This window comes from Pteropus alecto, unplaced genomic scaffold (genome assembly GCF_000325575.1).
Source record: "Pteropus alecto unplaced genomic scaffold, ASM32557v1 scaffold20, whole genome shotgun sequence".
Taxonomy (NCBI): Eukaryota; Metazoa; Chordata; class Mammalia; order Chiroptera; family Pteropodidae; genus Pteropus; species Pteropus alecto.
The window spans coordinates 3,885,321-3,906,175 of record NW_006436298.1 but is presented as its reverse complement, the minus strand read 5'-3'; the positions used below and the strand labels follow the sequence as shown (position 1 = coordinate 3,906,175).

General features: G+C 37.3%; 1 protein-coding gene across 9 annotated transcripts in view; it reads left to right on the top strand.

Annotated features, from left to right (window-relative positions):
• ADAMTS6 (ADAM metallopeptidase with thrombospondin type 1 motif 6) overlaps nucleotides 1-20,540 on the top strand; it is a 244,972-nt gene extending 224,432 nt beyond the window's left edge. For 8 of the 9 annotated variants that reach the window (XR_003046702.1, XM_025047793.1, XM_006913076.3 and 5 more), the window contains 3 exons: nucleotides 4,766-4,942; nucleotides 7,301-7,457; nucleotides 17,395-20,540. Coding sequence is in view for 7 of the 9 variants with exons in the window: in XM_025047793.1 (XP_024903561.1) it covers nucleotides 4,766-4,942; nucleotides 7,301-7,457; nucleotides 17,395-17,504 (444 nt within the window). In the remaining 2 variants the exon portion in view is untranslated. Of the gene's footprint in view, nucleotides 1-4,765; nucleotides 4,943-7,300; nucleotides 7,458-10,864; nucleotides 11,012-17,394 lie in introns of all 9 variants that reach the window. The other variant, XR_003046701.1, reaches the window with a different exon arrangement.
• Nucleotides 20,541-20,855: the final 315 nt, after the last annotated feature.

The following is a 20,855-nucleotide window of genomic DNA, read 5'->3' as shown; positions in this document are numbered from 1 at the left end:
CTCCGCTAATCACAGGGGCGAGGTTCAACTGCTGAAAACACGTTGCAGCAAGAGGAATGTATCCTTTGACCTTTTCCTTTTCTTTGTCTGCTTCTCTAATATAAAATTTCCATTGTTGCAAAGCCAGGAACCATTTTTCGTTTTCCCCATCAGTGAAACCCACCCGGTGCTTATGTCAAAAGCAAAAAAAAAAAAAAAAAGCCAAATTATCTTGATGGAAAACGTTAGTTTTTGTAAAACTAATGAAGTCACAGCTTTTCCACTTCCTATAACCTAGCCTCACTCTTAGGATCACCCATGCTATGCTGGACTTAAATGGTTTTCTGTTTTTGCCCTCTCCTGGCACATAACTCTTAAAAACATTGCTGCATACTGTGGATGGGCTCCAGCAATCCTAAACCATTCTTTTGATGTATTGGGATAGTTTCTTTTGACTCTCTCAGAGTACCCATTGAAAAGGTCTGTTTCTTGTACTTAACTCTTGGAAAAGTGATGACTGGCATCATACTCACTTGACCTTGTAGGACTTATATTTATTTAGGTAGCATTACTTAAGAAGGATGGGGAACATATCTACCCACATGGGATCGCATTTTGTTTTAGTAGACAATTGTGATTTCACCTTGTTTACTCTTAGTTTCTCTTCTGGTACTATAACTAAGTAAATGAAACCCACCTCTCCAGAGAGAACTCAAGTCTAACCCCAAGTAAGAGCCAAATTGTTTTCCCTGGTGTGGTTTCAAATACTTTTTTTTTCCTGAAAAATATGTTTTGCTTCTTAAGCATGAACATTAAGCGAAAACTTCAACGCATCTCTCACAAAGATCGCCTCCTATATCTCACTGAGCTGAAAACAAAAAACAAATGGTGTGGTCAAATTTTAAGTAATTGTGAAATTCTTCTTATATGAATAAGAGAGGAAAATAGATATTTACCTGCAATAAGGAGAAATAGTGAGAAATAACTTTACTAAAAAAGGATTGTTCACTGAAATAACATCTTCCAGTCAGCTATCTAATGGTTTATTATGAGAAAGAATGGAAAGGATTTTGATATTTATAACTATACTTTAATCTAAAAAATTTCTTATTGCTGAACTAAGTATTTAATTTCCGGTTATTACTAATGAATTTTACTGTATACTCAAAGTGTGCAAAAATATACCTTTCACATGGGTATAGACCAATGATTACTATCTCTGAAGAATGCTCTGAAGCATTTATAATTAAGTTAATACATATTAATCATGTATAATCATGGTTACTCCTTTTCTAGAATTCCTTTTTTTTTTTTAGATAGCTCAATAAAACAGGCTTTCAAATGGATAAATATATTTATCATAAGGCTAAAGAGAGGCAAAGATGAAATGTAGGCCAAATAAAGCAGAAGGAAGAAGTAAAAATAAAAACAAGCTGATTTCTCTATTTGAACATCTCTGACATAAGATCAGAAAAATTTTCAGGATGGAGTTCTACTTAGAACAAAGCTGGTGTAATTGGCCTTCCTGTGCCTTTACTACTTTATAATTACTCTTAAGAAGTGTAAAATTTACAGAGACCAGAATTGAGATTCTGGCTATAGACATGTAATATTTTTGACTAGATTTGCAGGGTTCAAGGGGTGGTGTATTCATTGAATGAGAATGTGGCAGAAATTTAGTCTTCAATCATTCACTATTTTGAGAATCTAATTGATTATCTACTTCTAGAGCTACAGGATAGAATATCTTTTACTTATTTAGTGGAGTTTTGGCTGTAATTTTCTAAAAGTATTTCTTGCGTCAGTAGTAAGTGTCATTGTATGTTCAGCTTTGCATATAACTGTACATTGTCCCACAGAGGGTTTGTGTCTTTGTACATTTATCTCCCAGAACTTTCTTCTAGTAGGAACCTGCCATCTGGATTTATCTGCACCTCTCAGTGCTTCAGTTTCCAACCTAAAAAATGGATGTGAAAATAGTACTTCCTGAAGTTTCTGTGAGGATTAGGTAGATTATGATATGCTAAGGATTTAGAACAGTGCCTGACACATGTTAGTGTTGCATTCTCTTTTTTATTCTTCTGTCTGTTTCTATCAATCTTATTTGCTTTGTTTTGTCTTTGGTTTCCTGGGGACTTCTCAAACATGGATGAGTTGCCAGTCCTTGCATTGTCTGCCTCCCCTAATTGTAAGCGGGACGTTGGTATAGTCTCCTAGGAAAGACTGCTACGATCTTTAAATAACAGCAGAAGCTTCTTGCTCCTGGAAAAAGATATTAGAATAAGCAAGAGACATATGTCCCAGGCTTAATTTTCACATGTATGCTTTTAAAATGTGATGGGGGAGAGGGGAGTGGCACAAGTGCATTTTTCAATAAATGTTCCCAATATAGAAAACTAATCATAGCCTCAAAGACGAAACCTGAATTCACTATACATCCTGTGTGTTTCTGCCTGTATCCCTAAAGTCTGAAGTACCCTTCTATCCTCTTGTATTTTACCTCATTTTTTTAAAAATAATTAATACTTATGTATTCTCATGACTTTGTTCCTACCAGTGATAAGAAGTAATGTATGGGCTTAGGACTTAGTTCTAGCTCTACCACTTGCTATCTGTTTCACTTTGATTAAGTTGTTTAAACTTTCCTCATCTGTAACAATTTTCAAAAACTTGTATAAGAATAATGTATTTGAAAGTATTTTGTGAACTATGAAGCTCTGAGGGAATGTAAGGTCGTAGTGCTATGATCAATAAAAGTATTAAGCATAAGAAAGTGACAGAAATCCTCTAAAGCTTTGGCTTCTAACATTGGTGGATGGTAGAGGAGACTCGGTGTGAGGTCAAGAGGCCTAGACACAAGCGAACAAGTTGAAGAGACTTGAATCAGGGCCCTGTTCCTTCTACAGAATGCATGATTGCAAGATATGATTGCATATCTTGGTTTCTTGAATATAAAGAAAGGGTGTTGTGAAGATTAAATGAGATAAGATATGCAAAGTACATAGTGTAGTGTGAAACGTCCAGGAAACACTCAGTGGGAGTTAGCATTAGGTCTGCCATTTAATAGCTATATGAAAATATAATTGGATGTGTGCTTTAGAAAATGGGTTGGAGTGCAGCAAGAGCAAGAAACAGGAGACCCATTAGAAAGCCGTGCAATGCTAGATGTAGGTAACGATGTTGTCTGTATTGAGGTCAGCGGCAGTGGAGACAGAAATCAATAGATGTTAAGAGATGTTTACGAGTTGGATTAATAGTGATTGATTATATGAGAAGAGAGAGACAGCAGCTGGAAATAAGAATAACACTTTGAAAAAGGAATAACAAGGATCAGGAATTTCTCTCTTGATTTCTAAGTCCCTCACTAAAGCCTCTTCTGGAACCATATTGGGAAGAACTGAATATTATCTTTCAAAATGCATCTTAATGAAATTTGTTCTAAGTCAGAGAAAATGTATTGTTACTACATTCAGTGTGATGAAGAGGATTCATGGGATCCTTGATTTTCACCTGAAAGAAAATGTTAATATTTTTCTTTCTTTCTGTGGCATGTACCAGGCTCAAGGATTGCCCCAGACAAAGCCACTCAGGGTTGTGTAGTATTTATTAAGACATTCCCATCCCACAACTAGTACATCCTGATTTATCTCATGATAAATCAAAACCATTATCTTTCCAGATAAGCCCTCTGCCGAATCCTGGGGGTAAGGATGGGGTGGTGTACAAGATAAAACAACATGAAATAATTTTAAGGATCTTATAATCTGATGGGGATGAGAAGATATTTAAATTCATAATTATAAAAAAGGAAGATGGCGATTAGGGGTACTGGAATTAATATATTCTGCATCCTCTTTTTTGGTACTTGACCTTGTGTTCACATGTCTATCTCCTATATAAAACTATGAGCTCCTAGCGGTGTAAAGCCTGTCTTATTCATTTTTGCTCCTTTCTCCCTCAGTCCAGTGTAGTTCCTGTAGGACACCTGAAAATGCTTTTTAAATGAAATTTATAAGAAACAGGGCTTCATAATATGGTAGGTAAGGTTCTTACCTAACTGAGAGGAAGAACAGATTTTAAGGAAGGGTTCAGATGTAGAGGAGAGAAAGTTGGAAGACTTCAGTCAGCCACCAGAACAGAGCACTCCAATTAACCTGGAGCAGAGGTAAATAATAGCCTGTGTGACATAGGAAGAAGCACCTTTTCCTCAGTATGAAGAACAGAGTAGTCCAACTAAAGAAGAGTCAAATTCATTATCTTTAACTGATGGACGGGGAAAAGTCCAGAGACTTTTTGTGCAATAAACCATCATCTGTGACCGTGTCTTTTTAGCTACCACACTGTAAGAATACATATGTAAATCAACCCCTAGCTTGCTTTAAAAGACAAGTTCTCATGGTCTACTAATATAAGAATTATCTTCAGAAGACTACACCTAGCAAGTAGGAAACCAAAGACTCCATGTGCCAAAAATTAGAGAATCTTATCACAGCCGAATGTGGCCAAGAATAGTTAGCAATCAAGGAATAAACCTATCCACAATAAAAGAAGAAAATAAGTTAGCCAAGAAAAGGAAACTTTGTATTTAGCTCTTAATGACCTTAGGAAAAAAGATAAAAGTACTTCTACTTAAAAACTTAAGGAATTTTCATGTCTGAAGGACTTTGCCTAGAATTTAGTATGTGTATTGTATACCTAACCACACATTTAGTTAAAGAGAGGCTTTCCTGGAATCTTCCTCTATCTTTAGGTGGTTGTTATTTATTAACATTTGTTTTCTTTCCAGTGCACCCCCAAATGTGGTTCGGGATTCAAGCATCGAATTATTCTGTGCAAGAGTAGCGACCTTTCTAAAACATTCCCAGCGGCACAATGTCCAGAGGAGAACAGACCCCCGACCCGCATCCGCTGCAGTTTGGGCCGCTGCCCTCCTCCTCGCTGGGTGACAGGCGACTGGGGCCAGGTAAAGCAGCTGGACTGTGGGCTCCTGTTGAAGCAGCACCCTGAGACACTTGCAGTTCCCGACTGGGTCATTGTTAAGGCTCAAGAGATGAGTAACAACATATAGAAAACTAGGTATAAGACATGAGTGTGAAACAATGCACAAACAGCAGCAGCCACACATGGACACACTTAGCCATGTTGCTCCCACACCTACACACTTTCCACTTCCACCTACCCCTTGGATTCTAACATCTTAACTAAAAAAAATTAAAAGCAAAATAGTCTAAATGGCCAGAGATTTGAACAACTTACCAAAATTTGGATCCTAGTCTCTCAACTAATTGAAGAACAAATCAGTTAACGCGAGTGTCTTAATTTTCCCAGTTGCAAAATAACTCCTTTTAATCTCTCAGAAAAGCTGCAGGGGTTTTCATTAGCTCGCAAATGTGATTGACAGTCTTTGAAATATCATTAATACTTATTCTTCAATGAACTTTCTGGTTGAGACTATAAATTGAGAAGCAAGTACATAGGGCTTTGTTGATGTATTTTTATATTAGACTTATTTCCATTTTATGTTCCAATTCCTATTTTTTTCTTTCTTCTTTTTCACTTACTTTTAAATTGTGTTATTTCACTGAAGGTCACCTTAAATCCTTTAAAGGCAAATTGGTATTTTTCTACAGAGGGAAAGTTTTGTTCTTTCGAATGTCAAAAAATGAAATTTATTAGGTTACATTAAAAAATAATGCTCCAGAAAATAAATTTGTAGACCATCAATGCCCTTTTCCTATGGTTTTCTAATTAACCTTGTAGCTAGTCACTTTCTAATATCTGAGACTCAAATAAATCATAATGGCATGTAACTCCACCGGTATGATTTTGTTTGTGCTCTGGGCCTTCCATTACCTATTAAAAATGGCATTTTGTAAAAATAGTTATCAAAATTCTGGCCAAAAGTCAATATTGCTAGAGTATAGCAGCTTCTATAGACCTCTTTTGTCACATTTAGGGAGACAAAAGGAGTATTATCATAACATAATTAACATTTGCATTTGTATAACATAATTTGCTTTTATTACAACAGTATTTTTATTTACAAAGTGTTTGAGTGGAATACACATGAGCATTGTATGAAATTAAGTGTTTCACTATAGAAGTGTGACAGTTTCACAATATATAATTGATGTTATACTATTAAAGAATCAATACAAACATGCTCTCATAATTTTTATTTAAACCAAGTAAGAATTTCCTTCCTTATATATTCTTTATTGCAATGCACTTTTATATAAAGGTCAGTTGAACGTTTTTGCATGTTAGTGATTTCACCAGATTTACAGTTATCAGTTTGAGATCATTCTTTTAAATGTTGTCAAATCTTTTTTTCTCATCTACAGTTTCAATTCAGTTTCCTAAAATTGAAATCAACCAGTGAATAAGGAAAGATGTTTTAATACATTTTTATGGTGCATTTGTCATTCTGTATTTAGGAACTGAAAAGTAAAAGTGTCTATGAATATCCTTGCAAGTCCTATATGTGCTTTGAGAGTTTTTGCAAACAAAGCCAACAGGGCCTCGGTTTGTTTACCTTGTAAACATCACCATGGCCTGTCTTGGCACCAGTTAGCTCCTCATCCCTTTGATCTCAAATCTCACAAGCTTTCTGGTATTCTGGGTGGCAGGCCCAAAGAATAGACCCGGCTTCATTCTTCAGCCTAGATAACTAAAACTAAGCCACTCAGAGTAACTTCAATTCTGAATTAACTAAATCCCTGAGTAGATTTAAAAAAAAAAAAAAGAGAGAGAGAGAGAAACGTGATAATTAGCTAACAGCAGACCACTTCTCTGGATTGTGTGGCTGACAATAGAGGTACTTAATTTAAGCTTTTTTTTTTTTTTTTTTTTTTACTGTTTCTATTACCAGGCCCCACAGCAGTCACTGCTATTACACTGAACTAATATTTCGATCAGATTCAGAGCACAACAATAAACCATCAGGTTGTTTGCCCATGAGCCTATAATAAACAAACTGCAAGCAATAGTGGTATCCCAGCCCTGGAATCTCTATTTCATCATGAGGATTTTCTTATTGCACTCCAATTAGAGTTCACCAGCATTGCTTGGAACGGTTAGAATAATAGTCCAAGAAATCCCCATTGTTATCTTCTGGGAACTATATTGTTTCCATTTTCTAGGGTAATAACATAATCCTTGAGTTCTATACTAGAATGACCTAATCATACACCTCTCCAAGAGGAACTACATATGGGCTTTAAAAGCCAATATATGGGATATTGGAAATGACATAGTATCTTTTTTACCTCCTGAAAATTGTTGAAATTAATATGTTGTTTCCCTTTGTCTTTGAGTTTAGTGTTCTGCTCAGTGTGGCCTTGGACAACAGATGCGGACTGTGCAATGTCTCTCCTACACTGGGCAGGCATCTAGTGACTGTCTGGAAACAGTTCGGCCTCCATCAATGCAGCAGTGTGAAAGCAAATGTGACAGTACCCCCACTTCCAATACTGAAGGTGAGTTTCCCATGGAGGAGGGGCCTGTGGTCTCTGGTGACGCATCTCTACTGGTTCCCAGGGTTTAAAGAGCCCCATAAAACCTCTGTTGTACGTTAGTTTGTATAGAGCATTTGTGAAAGCCGCATATGCATTAGATATGTAATCATAAAACCTAAGTTTTTTCACTTAACCTTTTTGGAGCCAGGTTTACTTATCACTACGATGAGAGATTGCACTGGATAATCTCTAAGGTCATGTCTAACCTAGCATTCTATGTTTGACATGTCCTAGAACTATAGAGATGATTTCTATACCATCATGAAGATTAAAAATCATGCTTATTATACATATAATGAAAGCCTATGTTTGAAACTTCTTATGTATCAAATGTTAATTTTCTTATTGTAGAAAAGTAGAAAAAGATAATCATACAGGAGGACTCTAAAATTCCTTTCTATTACATATTGGAAATTCCTTTATTAACGGCAGATGCCTACCCAAATCCTGAATTTTCTTATATTGTCTTTAAATAAATTTACTTTATTTATTCCATGAGGCATTTATTTGAAAATTCAGGAAATTCAGGAAATTTATTTGAAATTTCCTGAATGCTACTATGTGCAAGGCGCTATAACAAACTATGGGGCATATAGACAAATATGACATAGTCAGGAAGGTCAGACTGCCTTCTCGCATGAAAATAAAGGCATGATCAAATACATGCACATGAATATCTGAAGCTACCAATTTAAATTATGTAAGAAACCCAGTTCTAGGATTTTGCTTAAAAAGCAAAATAAAATTAAAAAATCACTATCCTGAATAATTTAATTTGTTAATATTTTTCAAATGAAAATGACATGATTATAAACCTGTTAGAGATCTGTTCCTTTTGACCAGATCTATCCAGTTTGAAGAATTTTCTTTAAATCCTATTTTTTTATGTTTCCTTTGCAATTTTTTTTTAGAAAGACCAACATCTTGTATGACAGGATATAAAAACTCAGCATCTTTGAAATGGTCTGGTTTTTATCTCTGAGTCTCAATACAGTATACTTACTATGTAATTTACTCTTTCAAATAAGTAAAGCCTTATCCTACATTAATTCAAAAATCACAATTTTAATTTGCAAAATTTCCAGCTCTAAGGCCATATTCTCTTTTGTCCCTTTAATAAGGGATATTCTGGAAATCTAGCTTTCCTTCTCTTGAGAAAAGCTCAAAATCCATGACAAACAGAAGTTTTTTTCAAAGCAAATCTATTTCTTTTAAATGATCTAAAGAAAAACATCTCTCTTCTATAAGATTGTAGCAAATACCTTTTATTGTTGTAAATTATCAGTGACTGATCACATGGGTTTGGGAAATCTGTTTTTCTATCAGAAGATAGAAATATCTTCTACTGGAAGATAAAGGTTAAGGTGGAAGAGAGGATATAAGTATCATATAAAACTACTTTATGTTGGGTATTATGTTTATTATCCATCCTATATATATTATATACATAAATATCTGTATGTGTATTATACAATTCATGACAATAACCTTCTGAGAGTTGGTATTACTGATCAGAAAAATGAGAAACACAGACAGATAGTGATTTGTCCAAATTACAACACTAGGAAGTATTAGTCAGGATTTGAACTCAGATTTGACAGAGCACAAGGGTATATCAGTTTCAACTACATTTATATGCTATTTATAATTCACTCTTTAAAATCGAGTATTTTAATATGAAGACAGAGCTTCAGATTATGAAGTAGAGACACTTCTGGCATGACTATCAATATGATTCAACAGATTTAGGCTTAATCGTTGCTAAAAGAATTGGCTTTTAATATGCACACAGCAATATATGTTGAAGTTATGTTTTTAACTTTATTTTAAGCTATTTCAGTAATTTCTCCAAAAGCTTCTCTGTAGTGGATAATTATACATAAGCTTTGCCACTGAAGGCGCAATACTGTTTTAAGAGTGGGAAGAATATCATTTGTAACTGCACTTATTTCTGCCTTAAAGAAATTCTCTTAAAATGGGTAGTCATTAATCTGATGTCTCTTGGATTATTTGGAAAAACACCTCATGGTCATTTAATCTGCCTGGCCAAATAACCTTTTATTAATATTAACCTGAAATAAGCAGTTAAGACAATAGTTTTAGCCTTTTCAGTAAAGGAGAAAACTTTTAGGAAATTATTAATCCTACAAAGTATGACTAATCTTAGAATTGTTATTCCCCTAAAGCTGTTGACTTATTTAAAAGGGGGTCACTGTTTTACAAAACTAGAATTAAAGGACAAACAGTATGTCTGTTATAACTTATATTGTGTTCTCTTTAGCTTCTCAATAGCGTATACTGAATGTATTCAAATACATGAAACTATCAGTTCATTATATCAGCAGCTAATTATTGAATGCTTGCTGTGGCCAGCCTCTGTCATTCATTATGGAAAATTCAAATACATTTATAAGTTCATAGTCTTACAGAGAAGATACTTTGGAGGAAAAAAGGAAGGCAGAATGTGTCATGTTTACACAAGTTCTAAGAGAACTTAAATGAAGAACCAATGACTTTAACCTTTTGGATGAAGGCAAGCTTCATAGGCTACGTGGTCCAGGAGACAGCCATAATATGTAGTTGGGAAAACCCAGTGTGTACTCTGAGAAAAGTGGATGAAAGAGTTCAGTTGAATCATAAATTGTCATTCATAGAGGTAAAAATGGACAGATAACATGGATTTCCAAAAAGAAGAGGCTCTTGCATGAAAACCCATAATAAAATAATGGAATTTGAATATGATTTTTAAAAATAAATATAAATAATAGAGATTGAAGAAATGGAAGGAGGTTAAGGCAACAAAGATACTAAGAGACAGAAAATTAGAAGTAGAACATCACAAAAGTCAAAGTAAATAGTAGGAAGGAAATAGGAGGAGGAAGAAGAAAGATAAAATCTGCCAAGTTCCATGCTTCAGTTTTTCATTCGTGAAAGCCTTCAGCTAAGAGTTAAAGCATTATAGGCTTGATCTTGACAGACTGCCATTGATGAGGGTAACACTATGTTGCTGCTGAGGGTGAATTATAGGCATGCTGGGTATCACTGCATTTGAAATACTACTCAGAGTAATTTTTTAAAGTACATCTGGCAGCTGGGACTAGCTTACCCAGGCTTACCTGAAATTCTCTCCCAAACGCCATTTTATTCATCTTTATGCAGTTTCAAGTTCTCTTGTAGTTTATATGGTAAGTCTTTTCAGCTTCTCAATAGCAAAAGGAACCCTGTCATCTAGTATTTATTGCTTCTGGGTAATGATTTATGGTGTGCCATGAGCTGGTAACCAACTCAGGAAAGGTGTGGTTGGCGTACATTGGTTTACCAGCTCAACTGTCTAACGGTGGCTTCGGTGTGTCTCGGTCTCCCTCAAGTAAACGACTCTGAGAAAGCCTGGGCAACTCCAGAAATCTTGTAAAATGCCTGGAGCAAAACAGCTACTGAATTTGGTTCTTAAAGTGACATCGATGTATAAAATCAATGAAAGGAATGGTGAAGGTGAAGACTTTGATTTCAGGGAGGTAAGGAAGACTGGATTTTTTTCTTTGCCATTTTAAAGAGCTCATAATCCCCCTTAGCATTCAACTTCACATTCCTGGCTGTCTGGTTTGAAGAGAGCTCTAGATTTGTGTTGGGTTCATAACGCTTCAAGGTTGAAAGTAGGAGACATGCAGGGAATAAGCCTGGGTATGAAGAAGCATAGAAAGCATGGTAAGATGAAATCTGAATAAAGTTCCATAGTTGGTATCATCTTGCTTCTAGAGTAAAAAGATAGTGTACTATTCCCATTGCAGTGAATAATGTCAAGTTCTCAAGCAAAACTTATTTCATCTTTTCCAATCTGAATATGTAAAATGTCCAGGGCTCAAGTACAATTTTATTAGGAAAAGTGCGCTGAGTTCACATCCCCTGCTTGTACCCACACATGCACATGCATAGCCTTTGTCATCTCACTTCTCACTGGGCTCTGCATCTCCATGGGCAGTTTGACAGAGGCACAGCTGGTTGTACTTTTGTAATCCAAAAGATAGACCCTCAGGTGCTTAAGTCATAACTCCCTATGCACTGTGTTCTTCCTCTGAATCTTTTAAAAAGCTTACAGGCACAGAGGGCATGCATTCTGCAAAAAAAGATGCTGAACAGACCAAGCTAGTCTTGGAAGAATATGTCCCTGTGTGCCCCAACTCACTCCAAGGATACAATTTAGGCAGGCTTTGCGATGCTTTTTGAATTAAATACAAGAGCACTGCATTTCAGGAGTTGCTGTTATATTCCTTGGACCAAGTCAAGCCATCAAAATCACAATGATTCTGAATCCAACTGCATCCTAAATTCATAAGCCTCTGTTCAGTATGAGTATTTTGAAACCATGTCTTTTAGGTCTGGGTCTTGAAAGATTAAAGCACCTGGGGAAAAACTCATTAGAATATCAATGATAAGTAGAGTCATGTGTTGCATATGAAACAGGTTGTCTAATTTTATCATTCAATTCTACCAAAACCCAGATTATCAGTGAGCCCCACTCCAGCATACCTGGCAAGTTACTTACAATTCTAAGAATGGGTCTAATTCACATCACAGGGCCTAAGGGCTGACTTTTAGCCTTTAATATGTTCCCAAGTCTCCCTGAGAATAATTTAGAGATACTTCATAAATTATTATTCCCACTAGAAGTCTCTGACCTTGGGTAAAGGGAAATTTTATTTTCAAGGAGGAAGAAGGGATATAAAAAAAGAAAGACTAATTATGTCTACAAAACATTTCCCAGAAACCACACAATAAAGACTTCTTACCCTTCCAATAGCCTCACAAGAAAAAAAGTCACATGGTTCTCAACTTTTTCTGTCTGACATATTTTGCTTAGCATGATAATCTCAAAATCTATCCATGTTGTTGTAAATGGTAATATTTCATCTTTTTTATTGCTTAGTAATATTTTTTTGTATGATGTTTGTACCACATCTTCTTTATCCAATCATCTATCGAAGGACACTTTGGTTGTTTCCATGTCTTGGCCACCGTGAATAATGTTGTGATGAACACCAAGGTACATATATCATTACAGATAATTTTTTTCAAATTTTAGGGGTAGATACCCAGAAGAGAGATTGCTGGGCCGTGTCTTGTCATTCTCCTCCCAGCAGAGTACTTAGCCTGGTACATGATGATAGTAGAAGAGAAAATCAGGCTCCTTCATCTTAAAATCCTTGACCCTCCTGGCTCAGATTCCACTCCTTAAAAAGCAGTAGACATAAATGTGTCTGTATGAAGAAAATATGATAGTAAAGACCAAATCTTCAAGATCAATTACAGGGAGATTATATTACAAAAAGATTCTACCTAAAATAAAGAATTCCTTTTAATAGATCTCCTACATAATTGTTTATTTGCAGATTACTTGGATATAAAGAAACTTTTAATTTTTGGATATTTTACATAATAACTAGAAATTAATGCCAACTGAAGATCATTCAGAAATTAAAAGAGCATTTCTATTATTGTTTTGATTTCAGTGGGAACATGTGATTTAATTCATGCATAACTTTTTCAGAATGATTTTATCACCAATCTAAGCTGTACTGTGTATTGGCTCAAGGATGGGAGTGAAGACTATTACATATTTTCAGTGGGCTTTGAGGATGAGGCAGACTAGTGAATAATAAGTTTTATGGTTAAGGCCTCTCAATTACATCAGCAAAATGTCAATAAGTCAGTCCAAGTGCTCAACAAGTCAGTCCTTTCTAGCTAAACTAAAAAGGTGGCAGGTGGGCTAAAAGTAACAATATAATTTAGAACTTTTACTCATATTTATAAGATTATATTTAGCTCTCTACAATAGTGGGACTTTAAAACTTCTTGGTGTGTCTAAAATCACCGTTCACTCTCATAATTTTACAAATTTAAGGAGAAAGCTGTAGCTGAAGAAAAGTATTCAAGCTATTCTGAATGCCTGTGACATAGAACCCTCTTTTTAAAAAACGTTTTCCCTTTCCTAAGGTGGCAGAGCAAACCTCCTGGTAATGATGCAACCAAAGGTCGATTTATCATCAGCCAAGAGTACAGAAGCATTGATAGGCAGAAACCTTTTTGCATTTAGATGCCAAGAATGCTGCCAAAGTAGAGTGGTATTAGAGTTAGACAAACCTGAGTGCTGGTCCCAACCAGCTGTGTGACCCAGCGTGAGTTTTGTAACCTTTTGAGCTTCAGTTTTGCGGTCTGTGTAAAGCTGATGTGTTATATATTTAGAAGGATTAGATATATAAGTATGTAAAGCCATCTAAGACAGTGCCTGGCACATAAGAGGCATTTGGTAAATTATTTTTAATGTTATTGTCACTAGATTAAGCTCTTGTGGCGTTAAAAGACAGAGAGAATGAAAGACCAGTCATAGCTGACCTTCTTTGGTGAATAGATTTTCATTAATCCAAAGACTGATTCTTCCCATTGGGCAGTCCCTAGAAGGCAAAACCAAGAAGTGGGAATGGGATATTCCTCACGCCCCACTCCTTTGTGGGAGCCCCCTGCACTTTGTCAAGGCTGAGTGACCTTATACAGCCCAGGAGTTGCCATTTTAGCATCTCATCGAGGCCCATTATCAGAACGTTGGCAGTGTCCAGCCCTGGATCTTCTGCTAGGTCTGTCCCCGCCCCCAACCCCATCATAATTTACCTGCTCTCTGTTTGATATCTTTCTATTAATTTGCTTATGTGTGCCATTGTGTAACCCTTCCTGAGAGCCTATGTACATTCTGACATAGATCCCAGAGAAACAATACATAATAGTCGTTCTCACAGGCAGATGTGAAGAATCACGGGAGCCAGTAAACTGAGCGCTTCCTCTGTGCTGGGTGCTGTGGCATGTGCTGTATAGGCATTATCTCATTTCAGCCTCATGGCATCCTATGAGCAGGTCTTATCACTGTCTCCATTTCACAGACAAAGAAGCTATGATATAGAGAGGCTAAGTCACTTGCTAGGACAAAGAAACACGGGGAGGAGACAGTGCCAGCGTTCATCCCCGGCCCATTTGACTTCAGATCTGGGCTCCTCACCACTGTGTTGTGAGGTCCTGGGACACTCATAAGTAGCCCCTACCTCCCTAAGCTTGAGCCTGCTCCCAGGACCCAAACAACCTCCTGCTTTCAATCGAGTTAGTTAGAATCAAGTTAGTTGGGAATTAACAGAGATATTGGGAATTTCAGAGAGGGACACCCTGGCAGCTGGCCTCCAGCCTACCCCGAGGCTAGACACTACTCCTGGCCTAGGGAAGTGCTCCGAGCATCTGTATGCAAGGGAGAGTGTTCTCATCTCCATCACCCACCTAACGAGCTGAATCCCCGAACATTTACATTTGTAATGGCCTGAATGGGTGGATGGAGGAATAGTTGGAGGGAGAAACAATTTATGAATATTTTATTTTATTTATTATTTATTATCTATTATTTAATCAGATTCCAGAGTCTAAATCTAAAAAGAAAAATCTGTGAATTTGCTTGTATTTTGCTCATCTCAGAGTTTTCCTGGTTCAGCAACTCTTCCAAATATGGCGCGATGAGTCTCCCGATCAAGTTGTATATATTCCCAGGAAATAGTCTTCTTTGTTTTGTCTGCAGACTGACTTTGTGTCCATATGACAGCATTTTCTCAGTAATAATCTGAATATTGCATTCTTACTGAGAAGTTCAGACCACAACTCACTGTCATCAGGTGATAAGAGATAATAATAACTAATAGTGACCATAATAATGGTAATTCAACATCCTACACTTATTGAGGTGATAGCATAGGCTAGGTGATAACATAGGCTATACCTGTGACATATCAGGGTGGGGACTCTCCTCAACCTTATTTACAGATGAGGAAACTTAGGCACAGAGAGGTTAAGTGGTTTGTTCAGAGTCGTAAAGTTAGGAAATGATAAAGCTAGGATTAAACCCAGGCAGTCTGGCTTCTAATTTTATTTCCTTGTACTATTAAAACAACCAGTCCTCTTCTATCTGTTTATCAACTAAATCATTTTTATATTTTGGCAAAGCAGGCCAAAGCTAAAGTGTATTTTGTACTTTAAGCAGCCCCACCAAGCCCTGTTGCAGAGTCTGAGAGCAGTAGTCTCCACTGGCGGGCTGCCCATTAGGGTAGTGATTTGGAATTAAAGATGAGTGAAATTGTGCCAGCTTTTCTCATCATGTATGCTCAGTTTTTCTCATCATTTTAATAACTACATTACTTTGACAACATATCCCTCTTGGTTACAATGATAAAACTTTTTTTTTTTCCACAGAAATATTCGTAGTCTAAACTTTTTGGTTACGTTTTATTGGTTATGACAGAGGAAAGGGGAAAAAATAGTGACCTCCAAATTAAAATATGTGGAGATCTTTTCACCTCAAATTCAAATTTGATTGACCAAATATCATCTGTTTTCTTTATTTTAGTGCAAAGTATAATGAAAATTTTTATATCTCTCCTACTTTCTTTTAGCCAAAACTTAAATTTATTGAGAATTCTAGTATGGAAAGTTTCTATTCAAATTTCTAACTATTATTCTCTTTGTAAATCAAATCTTGAGTAAGGGAGTTTGATGGTGGCAGAGCTTATATTTTTCAGAGGGTTGAGGGTTACGGTTTAAAATTTTTAACTATTTCACTGAAAGAGCCTTGAAAGTGAGACCAATAGGATTGTTACCTCACTTTTCAATAAGAACTGTGAACTTTCCTATTTCTTTGCATTTAATTTTCCAAGTTTATCATATGGCTCATGTACCATGTACACGATCTCTTAGTACGTTAGTGGATTTTTGAAACCAGGAAAAAACAAACAAGCAAACAACACCAGCCACAGCACCGTTCTGTCAGACTAACTTTGCCTGATTCTAATTACCTTAAACAATTTACCCAGGATGCTTTGGTGTAACCACCTGGAAAAATGAGGGTGGAACTTTGATTCTGGGAGGCATATGGAAATTTAATTACTAGGTTTACAAAGTATTTAAAAACCCCCAGATAAAAGTGACCAGAGGACTGGAGAAGAATATCACTATTAGCAATAGTGGGGTTACCTAAGGGTGGTCAGGATTGCTGAAAATCAAAGGCCTGTGTTCCTTTCTCTACTGGCCCCTCAGCCCCATCTTCTGCAACCAGCCTCAAGAGGAGATGGAGAAAGAATCATTTATTCACCTTCTGGCTGCAAGAACTACAGACTTCAACTGTGGCAATTCTAGCACTGAGGAGAAAATACACATAGGAAAAAAGAAGGCCATGTCTCACTTCCAAATTAAAAAAAGACATTTCTACATGTTTCCATAACCCACAGACTACTGCCATTTGAGGCCAACCCTCCAAGTTTTCCTCTTTGTCTAGTGTAGTTGCTGAATCTAGGCCACTGTCAGCAGCCCTTTTCATTCACCCAAGCCCATCCCCAAGCCTCACAGATGCATAGATTCTCTTGAGACATGTGTACTTCGGTATCAAACAATGCAACTCATGTTTGATTTTGGATAACCTTGCACTGCTGAATAAAATAACCCTTGAGAAAGAAGCAATAAAAGCACTGTAAGAAAAATGACTCATGTTTCCAAGCTGTCTAAAGTGATCACTTATCCCAACAAATGGTAATTCTTTCAAGACACGGTGGGCATGCACCATACTTATAAAGTGTGGGAGAAAAGCCTCGCAATCTTTTTTTTTATTTTTTTAATTTGCATTAAAATATATCAAAAGAATGTTTCTGGTAGGCTGTACCAGACAGGGTATGCTTAGAAACAAAAACAAAACCACATGGATGTGAAAGCCAAGGTGGATTGGCGCAAGGGGGAGGTCCTTACCAAACATCCGGGCTCATCGGCTTGTTTACGTACTTGTTTATGTGCCTCTAATTGTTTTCCATTTTCTGCCCCCATTCATTAGAGTGCAAAGATGTGAACAAAGTGGCTTATTGCCCACTGGTGCAGAAGTTCAATTTCTGCAGCCGAGCATACTTCAGACAGATGTGTTGTAAGACCTGCCAAGGACAGTGACCCACGGAAAGCCAGAGAGAGAGCCTTGTCATTTCATCGTGGAAATGCGTCCATCAAAGAGAGCCACCCAGAGGAAGAGGATTGATGTCCTTGCAAATGCATTACCCTGTGGAAAACGTAACCACTGGTCAGCCCTAGCTGACAGGATTTCAATATTATTTTAACTTCTATGAAGTAGGATTTATTGATCCAAAGTGCTGGACACAGTATTAGGAGGGAATGCCAGAGTGGAGAGATCCAAACAACACAGGGAGACTTGCTTACTGTGGAACGTTTGTGTTCTTTCGAGTAAATCCAATAGCCTGTTTACCTCCTTGGACCATTAAGATAATTTTTATTATAGACTTAGCAATGACACTGAATCCATTTGTATTTAAAACTGTTTAAAATGTAGCTGTTATGACTTGGTCAACTATGGAAGTAAAGAAGATTCAGAAATCTTAAATCATAGCTTAAAAATATTTACTATCCTTTATCTCACTAGAACAGCACCACGATTTAAATTCTAAAATCGGCTTTGAACTGTAATTTAAGGAGCAATTATAAATCAAAAGTAATGAAAGTTTGTATTTTTCTTCCTTCTACTTAATTTCCTTAGGAATAATCCCCCTGTTCTGAACACTGCTGTGAGCCATATATAAACTATAGTAAACTGAACAACAATGAAGGACTTAGTTTGAAGCAGTGCATCAGTTACTGCAGCTGTGCAAGTCTATAAATTCAGTGCTAAAAGACTGTGGCCAACTTGCCATCGTGCAAGTGAAGCTGAGATTTCCAATTAAACTTTAAGAGAAGAACATTTCAATTTCATGCAGAAGCCAGACCTGGGGTATGGTAGAGACTTAAGTACCAGGCCCTTTACTGCCATCATACAGGATGCCTCAGCTCTTATTCGAGTCACCCCAACTCACTTGCGTTTACATCCTCACCAGCCACAGAATGGCTTCTGCCCCACTGGCTTGCTGCACGTGTGTTGAGCTTACTGAGACAATACCATGCAAAAGATAGACTGGCTCAGTAACAACCAGGCAGACCCTTTGGCTGACAATTACGATGGGTTCCAGATGTCCCTTCTTTGATATGTCAGAAGGGCATTTATTTATATGAGAGCAAGTGTGTGTGTGTGCGGGTGCTTTTGAGTGTGTGGGTAGATGAGTGTGCTTGCACGTAAATGTGCTATTTCTGTGAGTTTTGAAGTAGGCAAGGGATAACAACCAAAGAATAAAAACGCATGAAGACTAGCGATCATAAAGCATAATTTTAAGTCACTCGACCAAGTATTTTATATTTTTTAGGGATACTCTGAGTGGCAATTCAATGTGAAACCCAGTTTCTTGGGCAAGTCAAACTCTAGCATGAAATCCACCTAAATTAAATTGACTAGCTCATATTTTTCCTATCCACAAGTTTCACATCACGCTCATCAAACGATTTGACAATGAGATTTTAATAAGAAAGAAAAAAAAAGAGGGTACTTGTTTATATTAATATTTTGTACTTGAACACTCGTAGCTTGCATCAGGTTCTGGATGAATGTGCTCTGTGTCCTGCACGTGTGTCCACCGTGCTACACCAACACCTCAGACTCAAACCAAATGGCTACTTTATGAAGATACTACTTGCAGTTAGAGTACGTTTGGCTCAAATCCATCGCTGTGCTCTGAAACTCCATGTCAGGTGCATCACATATATCATGACCTAATATGGATGATTAGGATTTTCCAGAAAGGAAGGGAGACTCACAGACTTCAAAAACCAGCCTAAATTTCAGGTTTGCTTTGGAGTCAGCATGGGAAGTTGTTCTGCACGCTCAGTCATGGTCATCTGTATCTCGTCATCTGCTTTCTCTCTCAATCCCACAGCTCATGTCCCTGAACTTTCCAGAGAGAACTATTGACAATATGTGAGATTTGTTGCCAGGGCCCCTATCTATGCTGTCCTTAGAAGACCAGCCTGAATTTCATCTTAGTTATTCAGTGAAGGGAAGGCAGCCCATGGGCAGCACAGCCCCAGCACTGAATTGCATTGGTGCTTTGCAAAGAGCAATTAACTTGGTGCTAATGTGCCCTGGTGAAATAAACAAAAGATGGTTGGTTTCTGTGGCATTTTAGACACAAGCGTGCTATCAGGATCTGCTTTTCTCCAACAGCTTATGTTTTTATTTCAAAAAGATTTCTCATGTTACTGACTAAGGGCTGTTTTTACCTCACCTGGAAACTAACATGAGGGCCATCCCCCTGAGCACCATGCAGCCACCCAACTGGTGCCAGCAAAGGAGGGCAGCCAGTTTTCCCCCTGGGGAGTGCACCAGCACCAGAGAGCTCCTGGGGGCAGCGTCAGACACCTTTTCAGAAGGAACCAAGCACAGAATGTAGCAGGACTAAACACCTGCAGACAGGCCCTGAATTTAAACCTGAGTGGGAGAAAAAAGTCACATTCTACAGCACATCACAATACCGCTGCTACTCTGTAGTCAACCACGTGGCTACGTGACCTTTTCCTAAATGTAACAATAGGATCATCAGCAGAGGCTGAGCCACCATGGCAGGCCCTCCAAAGTAGTGAGCTATATAGACTACTTAGGGAACCCCTAAAAAATCTGGCACCCCATGGCTGAGAGCGATATCTGCCACTGGCATGAAGGCCTGCCAAAAACCAAAAGGCACATGTACCCAACTGACTAAACCCCTTGAGATACATATGATTTCCTGAACAGTCCGCTTCATTGGGAATATTTTTATTTGAGTGAATGTCACATAGGTATCCTTAATAATACAGAATGAAATTACCTTTGTATTATTGTGATTAGTTGTTGCTTATTATTTTATACTCAGTATTAATGTGGTACACTGTTTTGCTTTTGTAAATTATATTCTAATTTATTGCCATGTTTCCTAACACTTGTCCTTCATTCATTCTGCTTGTAATGAAAATGAAAAGTCATTGTAACACTTGATGGAGTGAAATCCACACCAGGCACAGATTTTTTTAACATAGATAATTTAGTAAAAATAAAAATTCAGCTTGTAAGAATGATTCGGATGGAAGTTGTCTATTCTCTGAAAAGCCGGTGTAAAACTTGCAGTAGGAGAAAACTGTCTTTTGAAATACCCTATCTACGTGATCCCAACTGATCAGGTAGTATCCAGGATTGAGTTAACTTGTTGCATCTTTATTACCCTCTCCAGAGAGTACATCTATGTGTAATGTCTAAATGCAAGGGTGTTGGATATTTCTAGTAGGGTTACATCCTCAGATGCCACCAGCCAACCATTCTAAGGCTAGAAAGGAAGCCCAGACTGGCCATTGCCACATAATTTTGATCACTTGGCTCACAGCTCTGACCCCCTA